Source organism: Grus americana, chromosome 7 (assembly GCF_028858705.1).
Source record: "Grus americana isolate bGruAme1 chromosome 7, bGruAme1.mat, whole genome shotgun sequence".
NCBI classification, from domain to species: Eukaryota; Metazoa; Chordata; class Aves; order Gruiformes; family Gruidae; genus Grus; species Grus americana.
Genome location: NC_072858.1, coordinates 22186988 through 22214450, shown reverse-complemented (window position 1 = coordinate 22214450; position 27463 = coordinate 22186988). Strand labels below are relative to the sequence as shown.

General features: G+C 51.8%; 1 protein-coding gene across 1 annotated transcript; it reads right to left on the bottom strand.

The window, feature by feature from the left end:
- Window positions 1-3314: 3314 nt before the first annotated feature.
- On the bottom strand, window positions 3315-26951 carry SCD (stearoyl-CoA desaturase). Its single transcript, XM_054832866.1, has 6 exons — window positions 24899-26951; window positions 20823-21105; window positions 13347-13477; window positions 9746-9951; window positions 8255-8487; window positions 3315-7029 (listed from the first exon to the last, which is right to left on the bottom strand). Exons 1-6 carry the CDS (start codon window positions 24923-24925, stop codon window positions 6830-6832), a joined length of 1080 nt encoding a protein of 359 aa, XP_054688841.1. The 5' UTR covers window positions 24926-26951; the 3' UTR covers window positions 3315-6829.
- Window positions 26952-27463: the final 512 nt, after the last annotated feature.

Below are 27463 nucleotides of genomic sequence, written 5' to 3'. Positions count from 1 at the left end.
ATTTCGCTGTTTTCATGTAATGCTTTCAATATAGTCACAAAATGACCAAATTATAACACATTTATGTGTATGAAAATAGTATTTTCTTTTAAGCTTGTCTCCCAAACCTAAGTATCCTGCTTTATGATTGATACTTGTGTGTTTATATACATATACATATTTGAGGCTGTGTGTATCCATATGCATACTGGATTGTTATTTTTTGTCTCCTGGATTTTTTATACTGTCTTTTTAAAGCTAAACCCAGAGCTCACTTTTAAATGAAAGCTGAGGTGCTTGTATTTCCCATGACTCCAGCATCTGGTGCTTTATGAGAAAGTACTAACACGGGCAGCAGCTGGGGGCGATTGCGCTGAATTTGAGGGGGCGATGCGAGGGGCAGCAGCAGCAGAGCTGGCAAGGAGCTGTTCCATCGGAAAGGGTATTCGCTGCTTTTTGGCATCCTGCTCCGCCTTTCCCTCTGGCAGCCCGAAGGTGAAGCAGCCGCTGGCAGCGCTGCCCGTAGACACCGATGGGTGGGTAAACACCCCCCCGCCCCCCTCCCCCGAGCTCAGCGGGGCGGCAGGGGGACGATGGGGAGGCACGGAGACAACTGCAGGCCGGGTTTTCCCGGGGGGATGTGGCGTCACGGCGAGCCGTGGCGCGGCGTGGGCCGGGGCCCTGCCGAGCGGAGGCCGGGCGGGCGCCCCGAGCCGTGGCCCAGCCGGCGATGCGGCGCAGGCGCCGGGGCGCGGATTGGGCCGGGCAGGATCAGCCAAGGGCGGCGCGGCGGCGATTGGCCCTGCCTGGGTCAGGAGCTGTAGGCTGTTGTAAACACACGGCCGACGCGCTCCCGGAGGCCGTGGGATGACCGGCAGTAACCCTCGGGGAAACTCAGCCTACTTGTTTTTTTTTTTTTTTTTTCCCCTTTCCTTTTTGTGCACCGTCAGCCGCTTGCGGCTCTGCAGTGGCTGAGGGTGTGTGTGTGTGTGCGTGCGTGGCAGGTCCCCGCACGCCCTCGGCAGCCAAGCAAGGGGCATCGCAAAACACAGCCTTTCGGGCCAAAGCCGCTTTTGTGCCAGTGGTTTTTTTCGAGCCCAAGCAGATGGGCTCAGCTCCCTTATGGAAGCCAGCACCGTGGGAGGTGGGAGTTTGTGGTGGGTCAGGCATAGCTAGTGTGGGGTACAGCCTGTGGGCACCCCACTCTTTTGGGGTACATGCTTGCACCCACAGTCCTGCTGCTGGCCATGGCAGCCATGCACCGGAGTGCTGTCCACTGGGGCTGGGTGGCTGCCGGGCTTCCCAGGAGAAGAGGTCCCTCTAGGGCAGGGTTGAGGCACTTGGCTGGGCATTAAGCAAATGCCACCCACTCCATCCATCTGGCGCACAGGGATGCTGTAGTGCCATCTCCTCCATGTGCTCGCCTGGGACTTTGTTCACTCTGCCTGCCTTCCCCCTGCTCCCCAGGAGGTCCCCACTGCCTTCCTGGGGTCCTGGCCTCTCTTGCAGGCTTAGCAGCTGCTGCTGGTTTCTCGCTGTTGCGGGAGCCCATGACTCGGTGCAGAGCTGGCACCCAGCCCCACTGCTGGGCAGCTCTTGGTGGGACTGCTGCCTTCCCTAGGGCACCCTCCTCGGTCCTGCTTGCAGCATCCTGGGCTGGGTAGACGTGGCTCAGAGCTGTGGTCACTGCATCCCGGCTCTGGGGAGGGGGTTGCAGCTAGAACCTGGTCCTCCTCCAAAGACCACACTGGCATCTCCTGTGTGTTGTGTCCAGAGCGAGACGATGCAGCAAAACCTCCACCTGGCTGCTGACAGCCAGCAGCAACCCGCTCCCTCCACTGAGTCTGAACAAGCAGGCACTTGTTTGCCTGTCCTCTGCTACTCAGCAGAGCTGGCTGGCGTGTTAACCCTTTGCTTCCCTCCCCGTCCCTGGTGAGCGGGAGATCTTCAGAGAAGCTAAGTTGGGGCACACTGGAATTACAACCCAAAATCACAGATTACATAGCAAACCGGGAATAATAATCACGTGTGAAACACTTCCAGGCAATGAGCTCAAAATGCTGAACTGGCGCTGCTGAAGGGCTTGATAGTATAGGAAAACATATTTTGGGCAGGGGATTTAATAGCAGCCTTTAACAAAGAGGGAGAGGCTGAGATCTGAGTTCCATTCTCATGAAATCCAGACAGAGGGATCATTAACTTTATTTTTAGGCTTGGCTGAATAATCAGGAGGTTTGAAGATTTGCCTTCTCTGTTTCACTTGTTTTAGGAGGGGCTGTGCTGGCATAGCTGGGATCAAAAGCACACTGGATTACCAGAAGCAGCACCTCTCCGTCACTTCCAGGGATGTACTTCTGTGACCAGCTGACAAGCCGGAGCATTTAATTTGCTTTTTTCCACAGCTCAGGGCAGCCATACATCACATTGCTCAGGCTGGTCACATATCTCCAGGTGGGAGAACATGGCTGCTGGAAGAACCCAGACCTTCCTCCCAAATAACCATCTTCTCCCTCCCTTCCTCCTGCGTGTTTCCCCGTGCTCTGGTTTGCAGCATGCTGGTTCTGGCCTTCCTACCCAAAGGGCTTTCCGGCTTCTGCAGCTGGAAACCAAAGTGTGGGCCAGTTTTGCCGAGGAATTCAGCATGGCAGCTGCAAGGGGCTGGCAGAGCCAGCAAACGTGGGCTACATCGGGGGTCCCCGGGTGCTGCAGGTGGTAAAGTTGCTGCAAACAAGGGCATCCCCTCTGCCTGCTCCCGCATGGAGCACGCTGGTGCCCTGCAGAGGTGGCCTTATTCGCTGTTACAATCGGATGTTCAAAAGTCGGGTTGGGTGGGGGAGTGGGGAAGCTAACATCAATTAAAGCGAGATTTGGCCGGGGATTTCCCCCCTCTCCTTTCACTTCCCTCCAGCTGCGAAAGGGGTGGGGAGAGCAGGGAGGCTCGCTATGGCAGGAGGAAAATTCCCCCTCGCCGAGGTTAATGAACCCGCCTGACGCGGTGGCGGCCGTACCCGGCCGGGGAGACGGGCTGCCGGTATTACGTGTTGTGCTGCATGTATATTCGTCAGCCGCAAGGCTCTGGCGAGAGGCCCCGGCTGGAATTAACCTGCAGTAACCCCGCAGCGCAGGGGCAGCCTTGCGGGGCGTGCCGCCCGGCTAGGAAAGCCATTATAATCCGCTCATTCACGGCGCTTAAAGAGCCAGAGGGGTTTTTTATCCTGGTCCTCCTGGAGGGGACGAGGGTTTGGAAACGCTAACGCGTAACGTTCTCCATCCCGATGGGATGTCGTGTGCCTTATCGAGCTCAGCCCCCCCCCCATGGCATCAGCCCCAACAGGTTTTAAAGTAACATTTTTATTATGAACAAATAAAATTTCAGATCAGCACAACCAGATGTCTGTTTCCATATTAGTAGAAATTATTTCAAAAAGTTTTTTTCTTTTCCAGTACACAAAACAGAGATACTACTATGCAGAAATCCCTAAGCTGTGAAATAAATCGTATCCTACTCACATTTCAACAGTGACAGAGCTTAGACAATGTGCAGATTCAACTTTCCAGTCCTTCCCTGAACACCCAACACAAACCTCTGCTCTTCACAATACCAGCGGGGCTGGGAACGGTTTTGGAAAACAAACCAGTCCCTGCTTCTGCCAGCAGTGGTGTGCGTGTGGTACATACGCATCCCTCCTCCATGCTGGGCTGGTTGGCAGTGAGCCTCACCCCACCCCTGGGAGGCAAGGCGTAACCCCGTTACAGGTAGGGAAACTGAGGCACTGAGAGGTGGGTTTTTTTAAGTGACTTTGTCCCAAATCACACAGTGAGCAAGTAGCTAAGCTGGGAACAGGTCCCAGGAGAACTACTGCTCTAGCCACGAGGTCCCACTGCTGCTTTCTCTGCTTCCACCTCTCACAGACTCATTTAAGCTAAACATACAGACGACGCATCCAGGATACAAACATGCCACCAAAAATATATATATATTTATAGGGGTGTGTGTATATATATATATCGAACAAAGTTCTACTTAAAGTGTTGTATCTGTTTCTTAATCTAACAAAAATTCTAACTCAAATACATTCAAAATCACCTGCACCCACAGTTCAATGTAGGCAATTAAATAATTAAGAAACCCCTCGAATGTTCATAATTCAGCAAAAAAAAAAAAAAGAAAAAAAATATGGTAAATAGCTGTCAATACTCCTATGTATATTAAAGAAAGATTTTTAAGGCACCCAGAGATATTTGCCAATCTACCTTTAAAGTGACTGGGCAAACACCAGGACTGTTTGGTTACTGCTCCTCAGCTTCCATCCTAATTCCAGATTCTGGACCCGAAACAGCACTTGAAATTTGAAAGGAACCCTTGATGTCAAACCCTGCTTCTCTGCTGAGAGGATGTGAAATACTGCAGCATGTCATGGCACGCTTCTCTGCTGTAGGGTATGTCACACAATAAGGGCACCAGGAGCAAGGAAATCATTCTCCTCACCTTCTTCCCTCCCCACACACCTTTCAAATTACTGGCTGGAGCAAATTCATCCCTCTGGAGACTTCCATCAGTTCAGAAAGGTCTAGACTAGAGCTATGTCAGCCCACAATTACAGAGCTAACAATGTTTATCTTTTTTGAGGGCTTCTTTTTTTTTTAATGGTAGGATACAATTCTAGCCACAGCCCCTTTGCCCCAGTCAGCCCCCCCCAGGCAGTGAGGAGCCTCAGAGCAGTAAGGACGCTGTCTCCTGACAACGTGAGCTGAAGGGCTCCCTGCTGCATTCCTCCCTGTTGTACCTCTCGACTGGAGACTGCATCACTCCTGATGGCTCAAAACCTTGAAGGGTCCCATTGCTGAACAGTAAAAAGGCAGTGGTGGTGGCAGGGAGGGGAAAGGAGAGGCGGATGACTTCTTTTCTAAGTAACAAGCGTTCTCTTTGTAAGGAGAGCATCACAAAGCTGTACTGGCTCCTGGTGAGTTTTGCAGCAGCAGGAGCAAGAGAAGCTGAAGAGACTTGCTCCCGTGAAGCTTGCCTGGCTGCTACGTGGCAGAGCTGAGGCGAGGAAGTTGGCATCCGCTCTGTCTCTGCCCAACCTGGCCTGCCTGAATAAGGGAGACACTGCAAACCCCACTCCAACATCACCTCGTTCTGGCCACCTTTTGTGCTTTCCTCCAGCTCTATTCGATGCATTTAAGCAACAAAAACAATACTATTGCTACAACTAATAATAATAAAAAAATTAATAATAATGGGGAGAGTTAAGGGGGGAAAAAAGCATGTTCAGCCCAGTGAGGAGCTCGGGGTCACAACACCCAGAACCTAACCCACCCACCTGAACTCAAGCTGTGGTCTGCAACTTGCAGGAAACAACACCCACAAGGACTTTTTTCCCCAGCACACCCTCCAGCTGCATGCCCACAGCAGCTCAGTAATATAACTGACCTTTCTGCAGGCTTTGCCGCCCTCGCTGCCTGCCGTGCTGGCAAAGGAGTGAGGTGGCAAGATAGCTTGCTGAGGGGGCTGGGAGGCAAGCTAAGGGACTAACAAGGAGCTGCTTTCACCTCCCCTTCCCACTCCCTCAGGAGTGCCTCCCAGTCCCTCAGAGGAGCAGGGAATTGCAAACCACCCTGTGGACCCTGGGCATGGCCCACGCTGGTGGCAGTGTCTCATCTCAGAGGTCTCAACTCCCTCAAGCCCCCTCTGCTGCCTGGCCCCGCACTGGTGTTTCTCAGGCACTTGTTAATTGACCGAGCAGAGCCCACAAGGACGGGGTGGCCTGCTCCCACGGACACCCTGCCTGCCACCCAGCGGGGACCCTGTTCCTCCAGCACATAAAGCAGCTTAACTCAGTGGTGGAGCTTTGGTTTATATCCTTCTCCTCCTCTCCACTTTGGCAAAGTCCCGTTTGCTGGCAAAAATCTTGACAGCAGCGAACAAAACCACCCCAGGCACACCCCTCTGTCTGTCCCCCTCCTCGCTGTGGCTCTCCAAAGGGGCCGCAGAGCCAAGCTCTGGGCTCTGCCTTCAGTCCCTGCAGGCAGCGGTGGCATGGGGTGTGACGGGCGGTGCTGGGAGGGAGTCTGCGACGCCAGAGGGAGGAGGTAATAAGGCCAATGATGCTCTCCCTCTGGTGCCTGCTGCTGCCACCAGACCCCTCCCGGCCATTGGTGGACCTGGCTGGAGCTCTGAGAGAGTCTAGGGGCTCTCCTCTCCTCAGCCAGAGAGGCTGTGCAGGGTGGAGGGGGGATAAAACTACCCAAGACACATCTTGGAAAGAGACAACTCTCTGATGGCAAGGGATGGGGATAGGGCTGCTTTACCCAGGGAGAGCAGTAGCCGTGCCACGTCTGTCAGCAGCCCTTGAGAAAGGAGGAAGGAGAGAGGAAGGAATTTTGGGGGGGGGAAGGTGGTGGGGAGAGGGTCACTGACTTTGGCCCAACTCTTCAGCTGGCTGGTACATGCTTCCCTTAACTCCATGGTACGTAGCCGGCTGCTATCGGCCTCCCCGGGCTGCTTCCTACCAGCTCCTCTGCCAAGGAGAGACCAGGATGACATAAAGCAGGAGATGGGGAAGGGGGGCTAGAAAGGAAGAATGGAAGGGAAAAGGAGAGAGGGAAAGGGGTAGCCTTGCGTTATAAAGGCAGAGTCCTAGATCTTAAATACATCACGTAAAATACAGCATGGGAGGGGGGTTAAAACTCATCATCATTATCTTAAGCAAACTGGTAGCATTATTCAGTAGTTAGTAAACAGAACATTAAACCTTTGTCCAGCGTGTTCAGAGGGGTCAGGAAGGGAGAAAGGGAGAAAAAAAGAGGAAGGAGAGGTGTGGATGTGTGTGCGAAGGGGAGCAGGAACTCAGCCACTCTTGTGACTCCCATCTCCAGTCCGCATTTTCCGAGCCAGGATGACCTCCTTGGAGACCTTCTTGCGATCGCTGGCCAGCCCCAGGAGGCACATGAGGTCGATGAAGGCTGTGGTTAAGTTGAAGCGCCAGCCAAACTCACTGGTGGAGTAGTCGTAGGGGAAGGTGTGGTGGTAGTTGTGGAAGCCTTCTCCTGCAAAACATGACCAAGGAGAGGATGTCGCAGAGCTCTCAGTGATGGCCCCTTTCTCTTGTCCCAAATCACCACATTCCTGAAACAGGCTCTGGATTGAGTCCAGGCTCCTCTCAGCCCAATTTCACCTCTCTGTACAATCTACCCTATCTCATTTGGGCATGGTCCAGCATGCCTGGGCTGGAGCAAATGAGGTAATGACAGTCATAGAGGACCTATGGTGCTTTAGAGGAAAACAAGCATGTGGCAAGGAACCGAGAAGGGCTCTGGCTCACAGACTGCACCAATTCACCAGGGGAATCCTAACAGCTTTTCCTCTGCTGCCAAGATAAACCTTCTAGTACTGGTTGAGCTACCAGACAGACCTGCACCAAGCCCCCAACAAACCAGGCCAATCAATATCCCTATAACACTGGCAGTCCTAATGCCAAATCTAAAGGGCATTTCCAAATGACAAAAAAAATAGACAGACTTCCACTAAATGATCTACCCCAGTCACCCACCCTCTGCTCCAGAGACTGTCAAGTCTGGATTCAGTGCTCACACCTTCAATGACATCACCTGGACTCCTGCTCCTATTCCCTGAGTCTGTACAGTTCAAATCCCTTACAACTAAAAATCCAGGAGCAGGTCATTCACTGGTAGAAATCAGTGAGGCTCCAGTGGTGTACACTGATGCAAACCAGCTGAGGATTTGGGCTTGTGAGAACAGATCAGGGAAAATGCTGACCCTGGGATGTACTTTCCTAGGTCCCCAAAATTTCAGGGAAACACACGGGATCATCTGGCTTGTCTCATCCTCAACTACCCCCAAAAATCACCAGCTGCCCTGAGAACATATCCAAATATGTATCTGCTGGTTTTCAAGTTGACAAATCTAAGACAGATAAGCAGAGACCACAGTACACTTTTTTCAGTCTGGTGAAGGGGGCAGAGAGACCTTCGAGCAGAGTAAATAAAATACTGCTATTGAGATAAGGAGGTGCTAAGTGTAGCAGAGTCCTTTCCAGCCTGGAGAGAGGCTGGTGGGAGCTGATAACCCCACTGCCCTTATGTACTCACTGGCCAGCCTGGGAAACACCCCCAGATGCAAAGGCTGGAGGGGAAGAGTGCAGGGGAAAATGGGGACACCTGGACTCACAGAAATTCCCAGAAGCTGCAGCCCTAAGGGGCAGTCCCCACTCTGCAGTCTACTGGCAGCAAAAGACACAGATGCTGAACGTACCTAGGGCCCCCAGGCTGACCAGGGGGTTCTCCCGTGGGTTGATGTGCTGATCATATGGCCGGTTGCCAAACATGTGAGCCGCACTGTTCACGAGCCAAGTGGCATTAAGTCCTATGGTGTAGCGCAGGATGGCTGGAATGAAGAAGCTGATGACGATAGATTCGTCCCAGAAGTACCAGGGCACTACAGTGGGCAATGTGAAGCACAGCAACACCACCGAGGGCTTGTAGTATCTGGAAAGGAAGGAACCATGAGGAAAGTGCTCAGTGGCAGAGGCAGGACAGGAAAGGCTGGTTCAGTCCTGCCTTTGGAGGATTCACACTCAGCTATATGGGGAAAATCAAATACAGAAATACCTCACCCTTGAGCCCTGCATCTTTTGCCCTAGATGCTCAGAAGCCATTCCTGGAGACTCCCAAGTCTTATCGCCAGGCAGGAGACTCACTAAAGTCATATTCTCCCTGTCTCAGTCTCACATGTGCACAAAGCAATGCCCCCATCACCATGAGTCTAGACACTAGCTGCTGCTTTTGGCCTCATCTTCCATTTGCTTCTCAGTTGTGTTGGTCCCCATAAAGGCAACCCCATGCTTGCAGATTCCCCCCCTTCTCCAGCTCTGGCCCAGTGCTACAACTTCTCCTTGCAGACTTGGCCCTGCTTACCAATATACCCCATCAACAAGCACAAGTAAGGAACACTTACTTGCACCATCAAAAAGATGAGCACGTGGGGTCTCTCACACTGGAGGGGCGGGAGTAGAGGAAGCTGAACCACTCTGACAACCCACAAGAAAAATCCCACACACAAAAAGGAGGGAAGCCATAAACCTTGCTTGGTTCATCTGGGACTGAGCTAGAGACCTCCCAAGTGAGAGTGGTTACTATATGGGTTCAGTCCCCCATCCCTGAAGCCCTGGTGACAGGCTGGTCTGGGGATCAGTCCCAGTATAGCCCCAGACAGCTGAGAGATACCCCATCCAAGAGGCACCAGTGAATCAAGACTGTCCTTCCCAGTGACAGCCTCTCTCATGTCCCCATTTTCAACTCCTCTTTCACCACACTGTTTCCAGGAGACTGATGGGAGAGGGGAAGAGGCATGGCCTGGAAGGTGTACCACAACATCTCCAAGGATGGCTTGGAGGCACCCGCGGGTGGGCTCTGGGCCAGCCAAAGCAGCAGCTGCGCTGTGGGCAGGCAGGCGTGGAGGTGCTTTGTGGTGGGAAGCTCAGCCCACCACTGGCAAGATGCTACAGGGTAGGCAGGCAAGAAAGAGGTGTGGGAGGGCTAGAGATAGTAGCACTAGCTCCTCAATACTTCCTATAGGAGAGGCACAGCTCTTTTCTCACAGGGTTCATCCCACAGCAAAGCCTCAAACACATTTCTCACGATACCCCCAATTCCCCCATCAAAGGTGCTTGGGGTCTCTAGTCCATTTGCGGAGTCGCTGCTCCATCCCACATGGCTCTGTGCTGGGGCTGACCCCGCCACTCACCTCCGCTGGAACATCACCACTTTGTCAGCCTTTATGTCACTCAGGTCCAGCTTCTGGCCCTTCTCTATGACGTCTGGGTGCTTGCGCACCAGCAGCCAGCCGATGTGGGAGAAGAAGAAGCCCCGCATTGCGTTATGAGGGTCTGCATCTGTCTCGGAGAACTTGTGATGGACGCGGTGGTCCCGGACCCACTCATAGATATCATTCTGCAAGGCAACAGGAGTGGAGACTTAGGGCCAGGGCTGGAGATATTGCCTTCAAATTAACAAAAGGGCCTAAAACATTTAGACACCTAAATCCCATTGACTTGACTTCACATCAGCCATTTTATCTTTCTTTAGAGTTTGGGGGTTTTGGCTTTTAAAATAGAGGTTGGACCTTCTTTGCTCAACCACTTCAATTTTCTTTGAAATCTGCTTCTTTGGTGGGCTGCCTTTTCTCTTTTTTTAATTACCTTTAGGCTATGGTTTGCACATCCTCTACAGCATCACAGGCTCTGATTGGTCAGCCTGTTCCCCCACCCCTGCAACAGCCAGCCCTCATTGGCCAGTCGGTGCCTCCTCCCTCACACGCTCATCTCTTGTTGGTCACTTGTCCCCATCCCTACATGGTGCCAGCTGGGATTGATCAACCTGCCTTCCCTCCGCCCTGACATTTTCCATGGGTCAACCTGCCTTGCTTTTCCTCAGCTTGCCAAATCAGACAGATCTGTTTAACTTGGAGCTGAGGGGTTTTTTTAACTTTTTTTCCCCTTGGAAATCAAACAGTCTTAAAACGAAGGCCCTTCTTTACAAATAGAATAAACATACCATTTCAATGGCAACTATCAAAAATACCCCCCTTCAGCCACATAACCATTCAATATGGTTTGGAAAATGTCAAAGCTTTCATTTGTATTCAGAAATGATTGTTTTGACCAGTTTTAAGAATAGATTTTAATGAACCTGTGTTCATTCCTTTATACCAAGATTTTGATGTGCTTAAAGCCATGTATTACACCATGCTAGAAAACATGAAACAGATCCAAGCACACCTCTATTGCCTGTATTACACAAGAGGCTCCTTAATCTCATAAGTACATAGGACTTTTCTTCAAAACACTTTGAAGGTAAGGAAGCGGCATAATCATCCCTATTTCTTGCCTGGAAAGACCAAGTGACTTATCCACACAGGGAGCCTGTAGCAAAGACACAAGTCCTCGAGTCCCTCTAAAGTGCTGTAACCACTCCTCCTTCAACTGAGATAAAATGATTTACCTGCGGGTCATGCAATAAGGCAATGATAGACATAGGCCAGGATTCAACTATCACTTGTTTCCAAACACTGGGAACTGCTGCTTTCCTTCCAGCCAAATCCTGACCACCTCCAAGTATCACCAGCCCTCACTGATGTTAGCCAGAGCTTGGTCACTCAGCAACCCCTCAGAAGAAGGTGGCCCAGCAGCCTTCCCTATCCAGTAATCAGTGAAGCACAGCCAGTACCTATGCTGGAAATGCTTCACCTGTGATCCAAAGTCTCTCTCACATCCCAAACCCTACACAGCATCACATAATGTGAGAAATCCCAGCCTGAAAGATGAAAGAGCTTGGGTTTACACATCTGGGGAGGCTTTCCCTGCCTCCTGGAAATCTTTCTGCTGGAGGCAGGCGGCACAAATTTGGAAAGAGACTATGTACTGGAGCTGGAGCATGGTACCATCTCATCCACCACACCCTGTACACAAACACAAATTAGGGGTCTCAAAGCTGAGTCAGTATCTTGACTCAAACTTTCACACATTATCTTTTCTACGGATCTTATTTTGGGACCACCTCTAACTGCAATGCTGTCTGAAAATCATGGTTTTCTGAGGCCAGCAAGCAAAGCCTACGAGAATGTCTCCTTCCTTGGGAGTTTCCAGCTCCAGGCTATAACCAGGAGAGCTTCTGCTGTGCTGCAGCTGTCTGGTCTTGCAGGCAGAAGAGCCAACTAGGGGCAGAATTTCCAAATTCTCTCAAATCACAAGCCACAGGTCTCTGAGCAGCCAACAGGCATTTTCTGGAGAACCTCAGATAAGATAATCTATAGTCTTCTCCGGCTTTAAAAGTTACCAGTCTCATCCTAGAGCTGCTGTCACTAATGGGAATGAGATAAATTGAAAATAAACCACCTCTTGATCTCATTGAAAGTAACTATTAAAAAAAATAAATCCATGGGGAATGGTACTGAATTTTCAGTAAAACTTTGGATTAGTTCCTATTGAAGCTGAAATATCTGTCTGTCTCATCTTTGTCTATTCCTATCCCCTACGGCAATAGCTCAGCAAATTCTTTCCCCCTCTGCCCTACAACCCTGTGAAAGATGGTCTTTGTACAGGACTAGCCAATACACAGCAACCCATCCCGTTCCCTTGCTGAGTGCTGGGCCAGTAGCTGGAATCAGCAGCTTGGTCCTTCCTCTTCCTCATGAAAGACTCTGGTTTGGTGCTAACCAAGAATAGGAAAGTGAATGGTGTTTTAGAAAGCTTTTCAAGGATAAAAAAACCCATTCCCCACCCTGTTCTGATTACATGTCAACGAAGCTACACAGGGGAGAAAGGGAGATAATATCTCTCAAATACCTGGTCCACCATTCCCCCATAACTCAGGTGGAGAATTACTTAGGGGCACAGCACTGATAGTTTTCTGTTCACCTTCTAGCAGACAGTGCTGCACCCTGCCACCCTCCCAAATACTTCCTACACAAGAGCAAGCCTGTATCAAGTCCCTTCAAGTACAGTTGGAGGACGGACTGCCATTAGAGATGCCTCACAGCAGCACACTCGAGAGACCACCAGGATTTTTCTGTGCCATGCCAATCTGGGTTTTCACTCTAACTTCTTCCAAAGGGCCATCTCTGCTACTTTCTACAGCCCCTAAGGACTTGCCGGTTTGTTTGCTTTGCGGACTGTGAAGTGCTCTCCTGAGTGGTTAGGCAATATCCTGCCATGCTTATCAGCTGCAGTCACTTGTGCCGCTCTGAATGGGCCCAACCCTTCTCTCCTTGAAACATCACTGACCTGGGATGACTCTCTGGAGGCTAGTGGTGTGCCTTATAACAGGGTTATTCCTAAATATCACTCCTCCAAAACAGAGAAGCATCCCCCTAACTGCATAATCTCAACAAGCTCTTGGGCTTTCTGTAGCACTAAATTCTACAGCCTGGCTCCCTGGGCTGTACAGATGTCTCCCCTCCTTATCAGCCACACAGCAAGAGGAGGGTGAGGCAACTGGAACACCATGAGAGCACTTAGCACTTCCACACCTCTTTCACAGGACCTGGAGCAAGCACAGAGAGACCACACCTTGGAGGAAGGGTACATTCCTGCTTTGGAGAGCTTTCCTAGCCCTGGTCTTGGCCAGCAATCCTTTCCCCACCAGGCTCATCTCAGTGTCACCCTCTGATGGGACAAGGTGAAGATGGACTCTGGCACCACAGTGTTAGATGGAAAGGGTAGGTCATTTCCTAACAAGAGGTAGTAGGAGAGAAGAACCTCTCCATCAGTTTGTGCCCCATATCTGAGACAGAGATTCAGGGGAGCACTTCCTTCTGAGAACGAGTGGCACATTGAGGAGGTGCTTACCTGGAAGGCTATGGAGTTTGCAATAGTCAAGAAGATCCGCAGGGGCAGCGTGGCTTTGTAGGACCGATGGCTCCAGAGACGGTGAGATCCAGCTGTTATCCCCAGAGCACTCACCAGGAAACACAGAACGGCTGGAGAGGAAAAGAAAGTGTTGGAGCAGTTAAAGCTAGTCAAGTCAGCCTGCAGCAAAGTTCAGGCGAAGCAACAGAAAGGCAGGCCTTCCCCCAAAGCTATGTAAGCCAGAGAGGAACCCATGGAGAGCGCAGATTGGAGCAATAAAAATTAATGTGAGAGTGCCCAAGCTACCACAGGCTTCCTAAGCAACTTGGGGCAAATCACTTCAGCTCTTCACCTCTGACAAGGGAGGAGGCTCCCCCTTACAAGAGTTGTCACAAGAATCAGTTCTTCAGCATAGTGCCATCTGTCAAAATTGTATAATGCAACTGCTTCCATATAGGGGAAAAAAAGTTAAAAAACCCCCTCAGCTCCAAGTTAAACATGCTGTGGTAACAGCTCAGCTCTGCAGTCCACCAGGGAACAGCTTCCCCCTTTCCTCCCACCCTGAATAATCAAGGGTCTTGCTTTCCTATCTCAACACTCCCCACTAAATCTCTTTTGCATTCTTTTCACCTAGAGGTGGCAGACGATCTTAGAGTTCTTCAGGGGACAGCTCAACCCCAGGGTTAGGCTTTTCTGCTGCTGCCTTTCTGAGCAGAATCTGGCTAGAAAAAGATCTAACCCACTGAAGCCTGGGCTTCACCTTCAGCTCCACCACTGATTTAAAACCTGCCCAGAGGCTCCCGTTCCCAGATCCTCCTCTCTGCTCAGCTCCTGCACCATTTACGGAAGGGAACTCCAAGTCCAACAACTCATTGCAAGTCATGCCCATGGCAGAGGCAGATGTTGCTGGGCCCCGTTGAGCTTTGAGGCTGCTTCATGCACTCCCTTTCCACACAGGTCAGAAGGAATTCCTTGGCCTTCTAGCAGCTAGGAAAAAACCACTCTCCCTCTGGATCAAGTGTTTACGTCTGCCCTGGTCTGTGTGTTCCCACATGTCCTCCTGGGACCTCTGGAATTGAACCTGCGTTCCAGCATCTGGTCCTAGAGCTAAAATGGAGAAAAGACCTCAATAGGGTCATAGCAGCATTACACTATGAAGCTGGGGATAAGAAGAAAATTGGATCTGAAGTTAACTCTTTCTCTAGGAAGGAAGGGTCAGGAAGTTTGGCAGAAAGACAGAGGGCATTCGGTTTGCCCTGCAAGCTCAGATGTGGAGAGGGAAGGGTGCACATCTATGCCCAGGTCAACTGCTCTACCTTTAGTCCCCTGGGGAAAGGGATGTCTTCTTACCAGTTCCCCAGGGAAAACTCTTCCCTTGGTATAAATTTGCAGATTTCAGCCAATTGGATCAATCATGAAGACAGTTCCTTATTCTTACATGTAAACTCGTGAACAGGAATCGCTGGTATGCTTGACAATATCATTCAGTCCAGCCAAATGGCTCTAATGAAGCTTATCTTGAACCCAGAAAATAGATACTCTGCCAGAAACTTGTCTGGAATCAGAGATCTGAGACATGTGCAAGGCACTGTTGTCCTGTTCTTTCATTCAAAATAATCCAAGCTTTATTTCCTATCATCTCCTGCTCCCTCTTCCTTCTGTCACCTCTTTTTTGTTTTTCTACTTTCCAAACCTAATCTCTTATCCATCAAAAGCCCGCCTCAGCTGATTTAACATCCTCTTCTGGCCCCTTAAACTTGCATGAACCTCCTCAGTCCCATTGCGCTGTATAACAGCAACCTTCCCTGTCTGCTGATCTGACCGTGACTTCCCATCTTCATCTTATCCCTCGGCTTCCCTGCCTGCTGCCGAATGCAGTGCAAGCCTCAGACCAGCACACCTCTGCCTCGTGTCTCCCAGCCCCTTTGCGGTCTCTCAAAGAAGCCAAGCAGTCACTGGTCATAGCTGATTTATAGGGCATGAGGAGGGATGAAAACGCATGCAAATACAGCAGGATCCGGTCTTTGCAAGAGACAATACAGCTGAACAAAGCTCACAAAGCTGGCCAAGCCTGGAAGAGGAGAAGGGAGGGATGCTGGAGCAGGGCGTTTGGTTCAGATCTCCTTTTGGCCTTGCTGACAGGAAAGTACTGATGCTGGACACTGTGAAGGTCTCACCCAGCGCCATGGCGCTGACTTGAAAGTTATGAACCAGCTCGTGACCAGTTCCCCGTTGGTTTTAGATTTTAAGACTTATTTTAAATCAGTCACTATCTGCACGGATTCATCCAGAAGAGCAAACCTTGAAAAAGCACCTAACGTAGGACTCTGATTTGCAGAGCCTCCTGGCCTCAGACACTGCAATAACAACGAAACCCGCTCCTGGATGTCCCCAGACACTTCCTACTAGCGGCAGAAGCGTGACTCACCACCACTCTCCCTTGAACGTAGCCACCTATACCCTGCAAACCTCATTTCATAAAACCTCTGGGCAACTTTATACCTACAGTGCACACCTCAGTAGCTGAGGTAGACTTCCAAGGGGTGACAAGCAGTTTATGGCAGAGGCCTGCAGGAAGATGACTCTGGCTGAGGACTGTGGTATTTAAGCTTTGCAAGAAGGAAGCTCATCCGTATCTCTTTCACGGGGGCAATTCTCAGAATTTGGCTCTGGATATCCCCTTTGGGAAAAGATGACACCAGCAAGGAAGACCTATCAGCAAGCGCAAGGAATCACAAAAGAGACGTGGTGGGGACACTGACAGGCCCAGAAACCAGACAACCCAGTACTTGCTGTCGGGTAGCCTTGCCTGAAAGCGTTTGTTAAAAATTTGGAAGAGTACCCACTGCTTTCGAGTGCCCTGGCATAGAACAGTCCCAGCCTTCATCCAGAGCCCTTGAACCTCAGCAGCTTACGTTGACTTCTCTTGGAGCTGCGTGCCAGGTCTCTACAAACGGCCACAACTCTCTAAGGATAATCCCGTGCTGCCTTGCCTCTTGCCCATATGCAGCAGCTGTAATTTATCTAAGGAGCAGACATTTTCTGTGGGAAAGGAGCTGATTCTCAGTCTGTGCATACATGGCACCCAGGCTCACAGAAATCCAAACTCTACTTGGGGACGATTGGCTCCATCAGCCATACCACTAAGAGTTGTTGCGACAGTGACAGGACATGGACAAGAAGATTGAAAAGCTGGGTGGAAAACAGAAGAATGCAGCACCCTAATGATTCAGAAGGTTCATCCCCACAAACGGTACAATGATCACTGCATAGCCAGGGAATCGGCATCTCACAGGGAAGCAGAAAAGCTCCTCCAAGATCATTCCCTAGATTTTCACAGCTGCCCTGTGATGCTGCCCCAAACTGAAGGACTTAGGCACTCCACCAGCTGAGCTTTCAAAGCCATCTTCCACACCATGCTTTGAAGTACCCAAGATCCAAAAGACTGTCAACTTTCAGGTGATTTTCCCAATGACCCATTCAATTGGAATACAAAGAATTATGACTGCTGGCAGTAATGTGCACTCAGCGCTCCAAAAATTAAACCCAAAACATTCCGGATTCAGTCATGCCTATATGACTCACTTGCCTTTACCTCTTCAGGGCCCAAATTCAGACCCTAAGCTATGAAGGGAAGCCAGGAATGTGCTAAAGGCATTGTCACCTGCAGTCAACAGCAAGGATGCTTACATGAAGAGGCGTCCTTGGGCTTCTGCTCAGTGCGAGGGAAAAATACAGCTCTGGACTGTTCCCTCCTTGCCTCCCAGTCCTGCTAGCCAGGTGGGTCGTGCTACTCTCAGGAGAAAGATACCAAGAGCAAGGAAACATGTAGGCTGCAGAAGGGGAACAGCATTTAGGAGGAGCAATAGGAGCTACTGTTGCTAAAACCTAACTTCCGTATCTGGCAAAATCAGAACTTCCCCTCCATGCTTGGTGAAGCACACCACCTGCTAGTTAAGCCTGGAGAGGACACTAAGCAGAGAGGAGTTGCCAGCAGTAGTCTTGAAGGGAAAATGACAAAAAAACTTCCATAAATGTTTTGCTGGACACATCCCTTGGGGGTAGCAGCAGCTGAGATTTTCAGGCTGTCAGGGTTGCCTAAATTATCCAGCAAGATGCTCCTTGATCCAAAGATGATGCAGCAGCAACAAAAAATGGCATCAACCCGTGTTTCTGCCACAGCTGGCACTGCAGGCAGCTGGGGTGTTGTTAGAGCACCACGTCGAAAGGAACTGTCACTGTCTATAGACATTATTGGCCAGGCCTACAGGAGTTAACACAAATAGAGTCAGTCTACTGTACCCAAGGGCCAGGAAGACAACCTGAAAATCACGTTTCCAGGGAGGCTCAGAGCAGTTAGAGGAGAAACTGTCAATCACCTTTGCATCCTGCCCTTCCAGACTCAGTCTCTATGCTGTTTAGCAAATGCCGTGAAATCTACACTGTGATCCCTGAAAAGACTGCGCAAGCCTTTGTCAAGTGCAGTGGAAAAGACAGTAAATAAAAGGGGAACTGGCTAGAAAGCCAGAGTACTGGAAGGGCTCGGAGAGCTCTCATGGTGAGCTCTCACCTGATCAACAACCCCAGCTCATTCTGGGAAGCTCTGTACCAGAAACAGATCAGGGGATACAATGCACACAGCAACACAGAACAGCAAACAATGATGAAGGCAGGGCTGGAGAGCTTGAGAGACAAAGAGGAATTAGCACACAGAGAAACGAAAACAAAAGAGGACACAGTCACCAATACAACTGGTTTCAGAGGGACAGGAACATCAAGGGGACGGTGGCCTGGATGAAGAGGGTATAAGCAGGGGATTGCTCCTTATAATAAAATATAGAAGGTAGAGCAGCTACCAGGCACCACAGCTGCCTGTAGTATCACAGCAGAGAACATCTGGGGCCATGTTAATCTTGTATCTTATGTACCACAGCCTAAGGAAGGAATGATCTGAAAAACAAAGAAAGAAACAAGCAAAAACCCCAGCAGCTCCAGAGCTACCACTGGGAGAGCTGCTCTGCCATAAACCCATGGTGTATTGCCGGGAGCAACCTAAGTTTCTGCTGCTCTATCCTTGTGTGCAAAATGGGAAGCGTAGTCCTCTCCTTGATACCAGGGCGTGCTGGGAAAATAACAGCAAGTCAGTGAGATGACAGCCACAGATGCCTTGTATGTGCTAAAGAAAAGTATGACCTGAGAAAAGGGCAATGCAGGAAGGAGCAAGGAGCCTTGCTGGGAAGCCAGATCTGTGGAGGATCAGAGTATCCCAGCTCCAGCCAGCACTGGAGGAGAATGGACTACAGGGGAAAGCTCTGACTTGGCTGCAGGGTGCAGGGAAGGGTGCTCCTTTCCCAGCACAAGTGCCAGGGATGCAGGACAGGGAGCTCTGTGGAGCTACTCCAGCTTTGGTAAGGCAGGATGGATCTGCAGCCAGTCCAGAACAGTGCAGTCCCCCCAAACTTTGTGTCCTTCTCCCATTCCCTGAGCAGCTGTCATTCCAGAAGCCACCAAGGAATCTCATAGTGCCTCACAGTGGCAGGAGAGCAACTGGCACTTCACCTCAGAGTCGACTGAGGGAGGGGAGCAGGAGGGACTGGCATCAGGTAAAAAGCCAGGCAGATTCCCAGGAGGTGCCATGGGATGCCATACAGACCTCCCGAACAGGCACGCGGTTGCAGAGACACTGCCTCAGAGACCATTTTGCGGTAAGGTGGGGCTTAGCAGAATGCAAAGCAGCATTAACCTTCTAGATCAAGATGCTCGAGCCCACTTAAGTGTCTCAGCGGAGCTCAAGGGAGAAGGGTTGGATGGATTTGGAAATCACGGTGCATCTCAACAGCTTGACATGAAACCAGTAAACTCGACTCACCTTTTCCCTCCTCCTTGCCCCAATGCCCTGAGAACATCTGGCTGGGCTTGGAGGACCCAGGCTGTCAGCTGAGAGAGAGAGAGAGAGAAAGAAGCCAGCAGCTTCCTAGCCTGGCCTCCAGCTGGGAGCCCAGGGATGGGACACACAGAGCAGGACCGAGAGCCCTGAAACGTTCCTCCAAGGTCATGCTGAGGCTGCACGTTCTGCCCAGTGCTGCCACCCCAGCTAAAAGCACAGCCTGTCAGGTTTTCACAAGGGAAAGGCCCAGCAAAGTCTTCTTTCATAATGCCCCCACACCCCAAAAGGCCGTGTTGGCTGCACAGGGAAGGTGTCGGTGCCTCTGCTTTTGCAGATGCTGTAGCCAGCCTCTGACCGAGTCCTGTAGCCTCCAGTGATGCTCCTCCCCCCGGCCTCTGCCTGTGAGATGGTCCAGGAGGTTTTAAAAGAGTCAGCCTGGCTGTCCAGGGAGCCATCTCCTTCCCGGTCCAGCTGTGATGCTCACTGCTTGCAGCCATCGGGAGGACGGACTTTGAGAGCATGACAGACCAGGTGACTAGCTCCAGGGCCTGTCCACAGCTGGGCTGGCCAGGACCCTGCTCCCCGCTGAGCTCTTTGCAGGACCACCGCTGAAACCAAAAGCCATGCCAGCAGGTCTCAAACTAGACTGTGGCTTTTTGTTTCAGGATGCTGTTTTACAGGAAGGCAGGGGCTGGATGCAATCTCTCGACCTCCCCACTGGGAGCCGTTTGGCTTCTTGACTCTTCCAGGGGTCCACACAAAGGCTCGTGGAAAGCAAGGCTCCCCTGCAGCGTGGGCCCTGCGCCCAGCTGCCTTTCAAGCAGTCAAAGGAGAAGTTTGGTTCCTACCCAGGACAAGGTCTCTGAGAAAGGGGAGCTTCGCCTAGCTACCTTCTGCTGGGATGTGCTTTCCACTGGAATTTGCTGCCTGGAGAGCTGCTTATTTATTTCTTGAGAGTTGTCAGGCTTAGTTCCGGGAGGATGGGGGCTAATCTGTGCTTTCGTAAGAATAATAAAAGACCTGAGCTTCCAACTTAACTCTTGACTTTTATCTTCAGCACAACCGGATTTTGCCTCTTTTCCCTCACACCCGTGGAGGCTCTGCGTGATTTACCCTCCCTTGGTAAGAACAGGAATGGCTCTTGTCTCTGGGCAGCAGCCTCGTGCCGAACGATGCCCTGTACCTTGCCTCCCCAGCCGCCCCTTAAAGTGCTCTTGCTAGCATCTTTCTCCCTAACTTTCTGGGACTGTCAGTACTCCATCAAACATTTTCTATGCTTCACCCTAGAAGTGGCCGTGCATTCGGGTGCGGGCTACTTCCAAGCCTGATGCCTGTGAATCAAGTTTGCTCTCTAAGCAGCCAAGCAGTCCCCTGCCAAATCGTTCCCTCTCATGCATGACCTTACAAGAGACACTAGCAAGCCCTCCCACAGCTTGCTGCAAAGCTGGCTGAGTAGCTGCTTCTAACAGAAGGCTTCTACTTCCTTCTTTCTCCTCCCCGAGTGTGTGGGCCTGGAGGAAAACAAAAATACCACCTCGACCCATAAGGGGCTTGCAGATGCCAAGAAACAAATGGAGGAAGGTGCTTACCCCATGCCAGCGTCTGGATCTTTGCAGAAGGTATCAGCATCAACCCGAATACGGCCCCTAGATGCAGCAGGCTCATGAGGATGATATTCCTCCAGACGTATCGCATGGGGGGCTTGGGGCCCTCTTTCTCCCGGTAGGTCTCATCAAAGATATCGTCTATCATGCCCCGGTCTCCTGCCAGCTCCTCGTGATTGAGGAAGTCCTTCTCCGTGACGGCATCTCCATTCCTGGTCACCCGGGAGGTGACGGTGCCGACGGTGGTGCTGGAAGCGGAGGAGAACTCCTTCGAGAGGTGGCAACGGACATTTTCAAGAAAGGAAAAAGGGAAAACAAAACAAGAAGTTGGTGGTTACCAATGCAGGGAATAGAAACACGAACAGCTAGGCCGGCAGTACCAAAACTCGTAGCCTGCAGTTTCCCTGGCAGGCTCCGTTCTTTCAGCTGAGCCCCTGGCACCAAGAAGAGCCCGCTCTGGCCCCATGGAGTCATGGCCTGAGAGGGAGGGGGCCTGATCTCTCTGAGGAGAGGAGGGGAATGATGGACAGCGTGCAGAAAGTAAAGCAAAAGACTTGAAAGCCAGTCTTTTTTCCACCAGTGGCTTTGGTGAAATCCTTTGCAGGCTGCAAGGATTTTTGTTTTCCTTCAGTTTTATTAGTGGGCGTTTTTAGGTGGGCTTATGGTCTGGGCTTGCGCATAAGCAGACAACAATAAAGGAAATCTTGTGAATGAACAAAGAGGTGGGAGAGGAATATGGTCTGAAACACGGTTTTATTATAAATCATTGGGCTGCTCCAGATATCCTGCCTCTCTGTGTCCGCCCAATCCCTAGGTCAGCAATGTCAGCAAGAGCCACAGGGAGATTCCTCTGGGGTGCCTTCTCATCTCCCCTTGCCTCACCTTCCAGGCTGGGACGTGGCAGCCCCGACATGCTCGGAGATAGTGGACGGAAGCAGTCGAGCAGTGTGCTTCCAGTTAAACGTCCTATCCCATAGCTGCTGCTAAGCCTCTTATCCCTCTCCCGCTTTCCACCCACAGGCAAACTGAGGCACGGGAAGACAATCCTCTGAGCCGAGGCCACCAGCGTGCAGAGAGGAAGTTTTAAGCAGCAGGTTGGCTCAGCCTGGCTCCCGGCGCCCTCCTGTAACTGCGACACCACATTCCCTCTGCACACGCTTGTTTGCCCCGGCTGAGTGACAGACAGCCTGCCCGATCAGGCATGCATGACGAAAGGAGCAGGCAGGACTGACCCTAATGAGACCGCTCACTGAACCCTGAATCACCGATTTCCATCTCCATCTCTTTGGCAGGCTCGAGCCCAAAGCGCCCAACGGGGCTCGACCCCGGGGGTGCCAAGCACGTGGGACGCCAGCGGCGGGAGGGCACGCCGCCCCCATCCCCTCGCCTCCTGGGAACCTGCCCGAAGGACTCGTCCCTCTGCTACCCGCACCGCCGCCTCCACGTGCGAAGGGGCAATAAAGGTCAGCCAGCAGGAACGGGAGAGCCGGGACCGCGGGAGGGAGCACGGCCAAGCTGGGAAACCTCCTTTCCCCATAGAAATCTCTCCTGAATTAGCAGCAGCTTCCCACCCAGGCACCCAGATTCATAACAGACCACCGTCCCGCCATGGCCTAGTTTCCCGGGGGAGGCATTAAAATCAGGCCAGGCGGCTTACGTGGCCACCCCAACTCCTCCCTTTCCCAAGGGTAGAAACTAGAGGGTTACAGACATACCTTCCTACGGGGAGGAGCTGGCAAAGCTGACAGATTCCCCACATTTGGGAAGTAAAATGATCTCTACAGGGGGAGCCCTCTAAGTTTTTCCTTCTGGAATCAGAGGTTAGGAAGGAAAAAACCTGGACACGAAGCAGCCTGCTGCTTTCACAGAACCCAGGCAGCTGCTGCTGAGCTCGGGAGCGGCTCCACTGCATCCCAGCTATAGGCTGTCTCTGCCTGCTTGCCTAATTAATGTTTAGAGGCTGTGATACTCTGAGCTGCTGGAGAATTTAGAGGCAATACCCCCCCTCCAAAAAAAAAAACCAACCAGCCATGAGAAACATCTTCTCATCCAGAGATTAGGCAAGGAAAAATCCTGCCCGTTCCAAAGTGTCAGATATTCTCATCTGGCATTTTGGCAGGAAGGCACCATTTTCTTCCTTGGCTGGAAGACAATCTACCAAAAAGACCTAAGACTTGTCTATGCAGGAAAAATTCCCAACAGAGATCTGGTGGTATAATTAGACGGGCAACGCTCCCCATATGGACATGCTGCTTCCAGAGTAAGAATGTGGGCTTGGAGTTGCAGTTTTCCTCCTCTGCGATAGCTTATGTCACTGTCAAAGTTACACAGGGGCAGAGGAGGAGGAGGAGGAGGAGGAGGAGGAGGGAGAGGGCAAAGGAAGTAGCAGAGAGGAAAAAACCCTCTTCTTCCAGAGTCATAGGAGCCACATGAGGAATTTTACCAGCAGACCTATGCTGCTGGAATTACACTGATATAATGGAACCGGTCATTTCTCACATGTAAACTAACCTGAAATCAAAAGGGCTATAAAGCAGCTGTAAAACACAGCTCCACCATTACAGACTTGGCAGGGGGAGCCTGGGGGGAAGAGGGAGGGCGAGTGGGCAGCTATTTAGCTGGAGACTGGGGAAATGAGGAGGAAAGAAAGCGGATTTTTATCCCCTTATGGTCCTAGTGGCTCCTGCGGCTCTCCCTGAGGAAAATGGGATGGGGACTGATCTGGGGTCTAGAGCTGAGAGGGGGAGGAGGCCAACTAAATCATTTTCATCAGCTCTCCCTCATTTCTGAATGACTTTGCAGCTCTCATCTGCAGAACAGATGTGCTCCCCCATCTCCACCCCCCCACCCCCCACCAGCATTGAACACGCCATAGGTGATCCTGGCACCCAGCCAGCTTATACAACCAACTGCAGCTCAAAGGCTCCGGTGCTGGGTTCAGCCTAGGGGCCCCAGGGCACTCCATCTCGGGTCCACTATATTTGAATATGCCCAGCGTGACCCAGGGACAGGATTCTTTCCAGCCTCCAGGATATGCCCCAAAATACGTGCCAACACCATGAAACGTGGTCTGAGCACGCTGCCCTTGGCATCCGTTTCGGGTGCGGAGAGGAGGAAAGTGCTTTCCATCACAGCATCCCTGGAAGGTCACGGCACCTGCACAAAAGGGCCGGGGGAGATCCTGCGTGCTGGCCACAGCCCAGAGAGCAGGGCTGTGATTTACCTCCACTCCTCTGCATAGGCAGGAGGGGGAAGGATGAGAAGGCGGGAGCGGGAATACCAGAATCAAGCCCCTGCCTCCCCTCAGGCAAAGGGTGGCTGCCAGGAGGGGCAAAAATAAAAAAATCAAATCTGTAAAGATCCAGCAACTCTACCTGTCTTCCTGGTGCCGGGTTGTTACCAAAAATGGGCAGTCTCCCCATTGCACATTTGCTTGGCTCAGGCAATGCGGACACAGTCATTCATTTCATCTGGGCAGCTGGCCGCTTTCACCTTGCGTCTGTCCTAGAGAGGCTCCCTGCTGCAACATTTGCCTTAAAAATGCGGCAAGTGAAAGCCCTTTACTTATTTAAAAAAAAAAAGAAGAGAAGAGGAAGAGAAGGGAAAAAAAAAAAAAATCACAGCCTGAGCATTACTAAAACCCCCACGACCTCTTGGCACAAAAGACCTTCCTGAACAGCCCTCACCAGCACGCTCAGGCGGATGTTTTTAAGATAAACCTGTGTTTTATGCTCGGTCTATCCGAGGGCAGAGACTCCGCGGGGAGATAATCCCAGCGGCGGCGATCCCCGCTTCATTCACGGTCTTCCCGCGAGGCTTGGGTGATGTCTCAAGTGAGCACCGAATGACTTCGCCTCACGGCTGAGAAGCGGCACAGAGAGGACACGCGCGCACACATACGTGTGCATACGTGGATGTGTGCGTGCACGGACACGCGTGGATGCCCAGACCTTCTTCCCCGAGACAGCAGCAGCGCACCACTGCCGGAGCTGCGGAGGTGAAGGGGCGAGGGCAAGACAGAGCATCCGCACCCCCGGGCCCACCGGCTGCCCCCCGCTTACCTCCTCCTGCAGCAAGTGCGCAGGCATGGGGCCGCCCTGTCTCTGCTCCTCGGCGGCGGTACGCGGGCGCGCAGGTCCCCGGCGGCGGTGGCGGGAGGAGGCTGGCTCTTGTCGGCCCCTCGCCCGGCGAGCTGTGCGGCTCAGGGAGGCGGGCGCGGAGGTATTTAAGCGGGGCTGCTGGCTTGGCGGCTGGCGGGGCCGGGCTCTCTGCGCCCCGGCCTCCCGGTGACCCCCTGCCCGCGGTTGGGATGCGCGGGGTCAGCGCGGCGAGTCGCGGCGGGGGCCCGGCTCTCGGCGTGCCCGGGAGGGGAGGGGAGGCGAGGCGGGGAGGGGAGGCGGGGCGGGCCGGGGGGCGGGAGAAAGGATGCTGAGGAAGAGGAGGATGGCGAGGGCCAGGCTCTCTCATGATGCCTGCCTGCCTTTTTTTTTCTTTTTTTTTTTCTTTCCTCGGTTTTTTTTTTTTCCCCTCCCCCTCGCGAGCCGATTGGCTGCAGGAAATTTGGTGCCACCTCGGCCTGCCCTCACCATTGGCTGCCCGCAATCTGCTGTTCGCTCCTCGCGGCGCGCACCCTGCGCGCCCGGTTCCGCGCCCGCCGTGGGGAGCGCAGCGCGGCCTGCGCGGGGGGTGCTGCCGGCCCTCCGCATGTCCCCCTTCTCCGCCGCGGGGGCTGCCCCTGATGAAGGAGGAGGCGCCCGAGGGGTGATGGAGCCCCAACCCCTTCCCCAGCTGGCTGCGGAGTGCGGCGGGGCAAGAAGGGACTTCAGCGTAAAACATCTGCTCCGTACAGGGGATCTGTATGGGGAGCATTATATATGTATGTAGATATAAATCATACCTCTCTGCAAAGAAAAGCACACCCACAACTGTATATCCGGATAGGCATGTATATCTGTGTGCGGTTTATCTCGGGAAGCAACAACAGTCTGGAAAACGTTGGCTGTTGATGTTTTAAAATGAATCCTGGCCATTTCCCACCAGAACACAGTTCCTTTGGGGCAGAGAGCAGAAGGAAAAAGCAGCGGCTCAGTTTGCTATCAGCTATTTTCCATAACAACCTTCTCGCCAGCCAGTAATGCCAGCAACAGGAAAATCCAAGCTCTGTCCCAAGGAGATGTCCACCATTAAAAGTGAAAAAGAGAGCCCTTAGAAATAAAACCTCGCTGGTGGCAGAGCCTGGAGGCAGATCTCCTAACCCCACCGTGTGGTCACCGTGCCAGGCACCCTCAGCTGTTTGGCAGCAAGGCTTGGGGTGCCCTAGTGCCATCCCCCTGGCCAGGACCTGTTTCAGCTCCTTCCCTGTCTCATGGTGTGCCCCGTGTTCAATCTCTGCCCCCCCCCCTCCCCGGCCCCCGGCCCTGCTGACACATGAGTCATTCTGGGAGTGGAACAGGGATGTCAAAAGCCGTTTTGAAGTGTGTCCACATCCCCCTGACACATCTGCTGTCCAGGCAGCTATCCTGCAGCGATGGAGCTGACCACACGAGGTGCAGAGGGACAACCGAGAGACATCTTGTAGAGTCTGTCCCTGGGCTCAGACATAGCGGGGCTGAATCGGTGGCAGCTGGCAAAAGTGAGCTGCATTGTAGTTATTGGGAGGGAAAAGCGACAATGCAAAACAACAGTAGCCCAGTTGTCCTCTGGATTTAGAGGTGTCCAGCAAAGGGGGATAAAGACGTTTTTCCTTTTTCATCTCGCTGCCATGGATGAAGAGGTCAGAGAGAAGTCTGTGTTTTAGTTTTACATTAGGAACTTGAGTCTTGGCTACTTTCTGAGACCCAGTATTAAAACAGAGAGCCCACATCAGAAGATGTTCCTAGACGGTGAAAGCTGACATGAGTCAGAGTCGGACTTTTAATACTCTGTGTTAAATGCTTGGTTAACAACACCGAGGGTTACTGAACACTGAGGAGAAAGGATGTTTTAATTAAAGATTCTACCTACTTTCTATGTGAGTGTTGGAAGAACTGTAAACTGTGATAAAAACTGCCCTAAGCAAATCAGACTCCTGCTATTTCCAAAAGAAAACCAGAAAGGAAATAAACAAGAAAAAAAAAAAAAGCAATACTTGTTGATTTAAAAAAATAATCTGCAGTTTATGCCACATGGGGAAAATAATCTCAGTGCTGCGAATGAGGGGGAGAACTGGAAACGATACTGGTGGGTGAAAATGAGGCTTCTGGGGGTTCAAGGTTTGCAGATTTGCAGATACTCAGACCCACCAGAGCCCCTTCCTTTCCCACCTGTTTCTTTCCTCAGACGTGAAGCATGGCAAAGAGGGAACTTACAGGGCAGCTAGACTTTTCATCCTCTAAAATTAACACCAGGTCTGGCTGCTCCCACATAACAGGAGTAAGTTTTCTGAACATTGCTCTGCCAAGTTATCCTGGGAAGTGACCATCACGTTTTTTTCTTGCACAGAGGGAGAGACGGATCTTAACCATCATTGGGGCTGTGCTCACCTGGCAGGTTTCAAGTCTTATACGCTAAGGACAGCCCTGAGGAAGGTCCTTCACAGCATGGCCAGCTCCTTCAGCTGATACTTTTGAAACAGGTTAATGATCCCA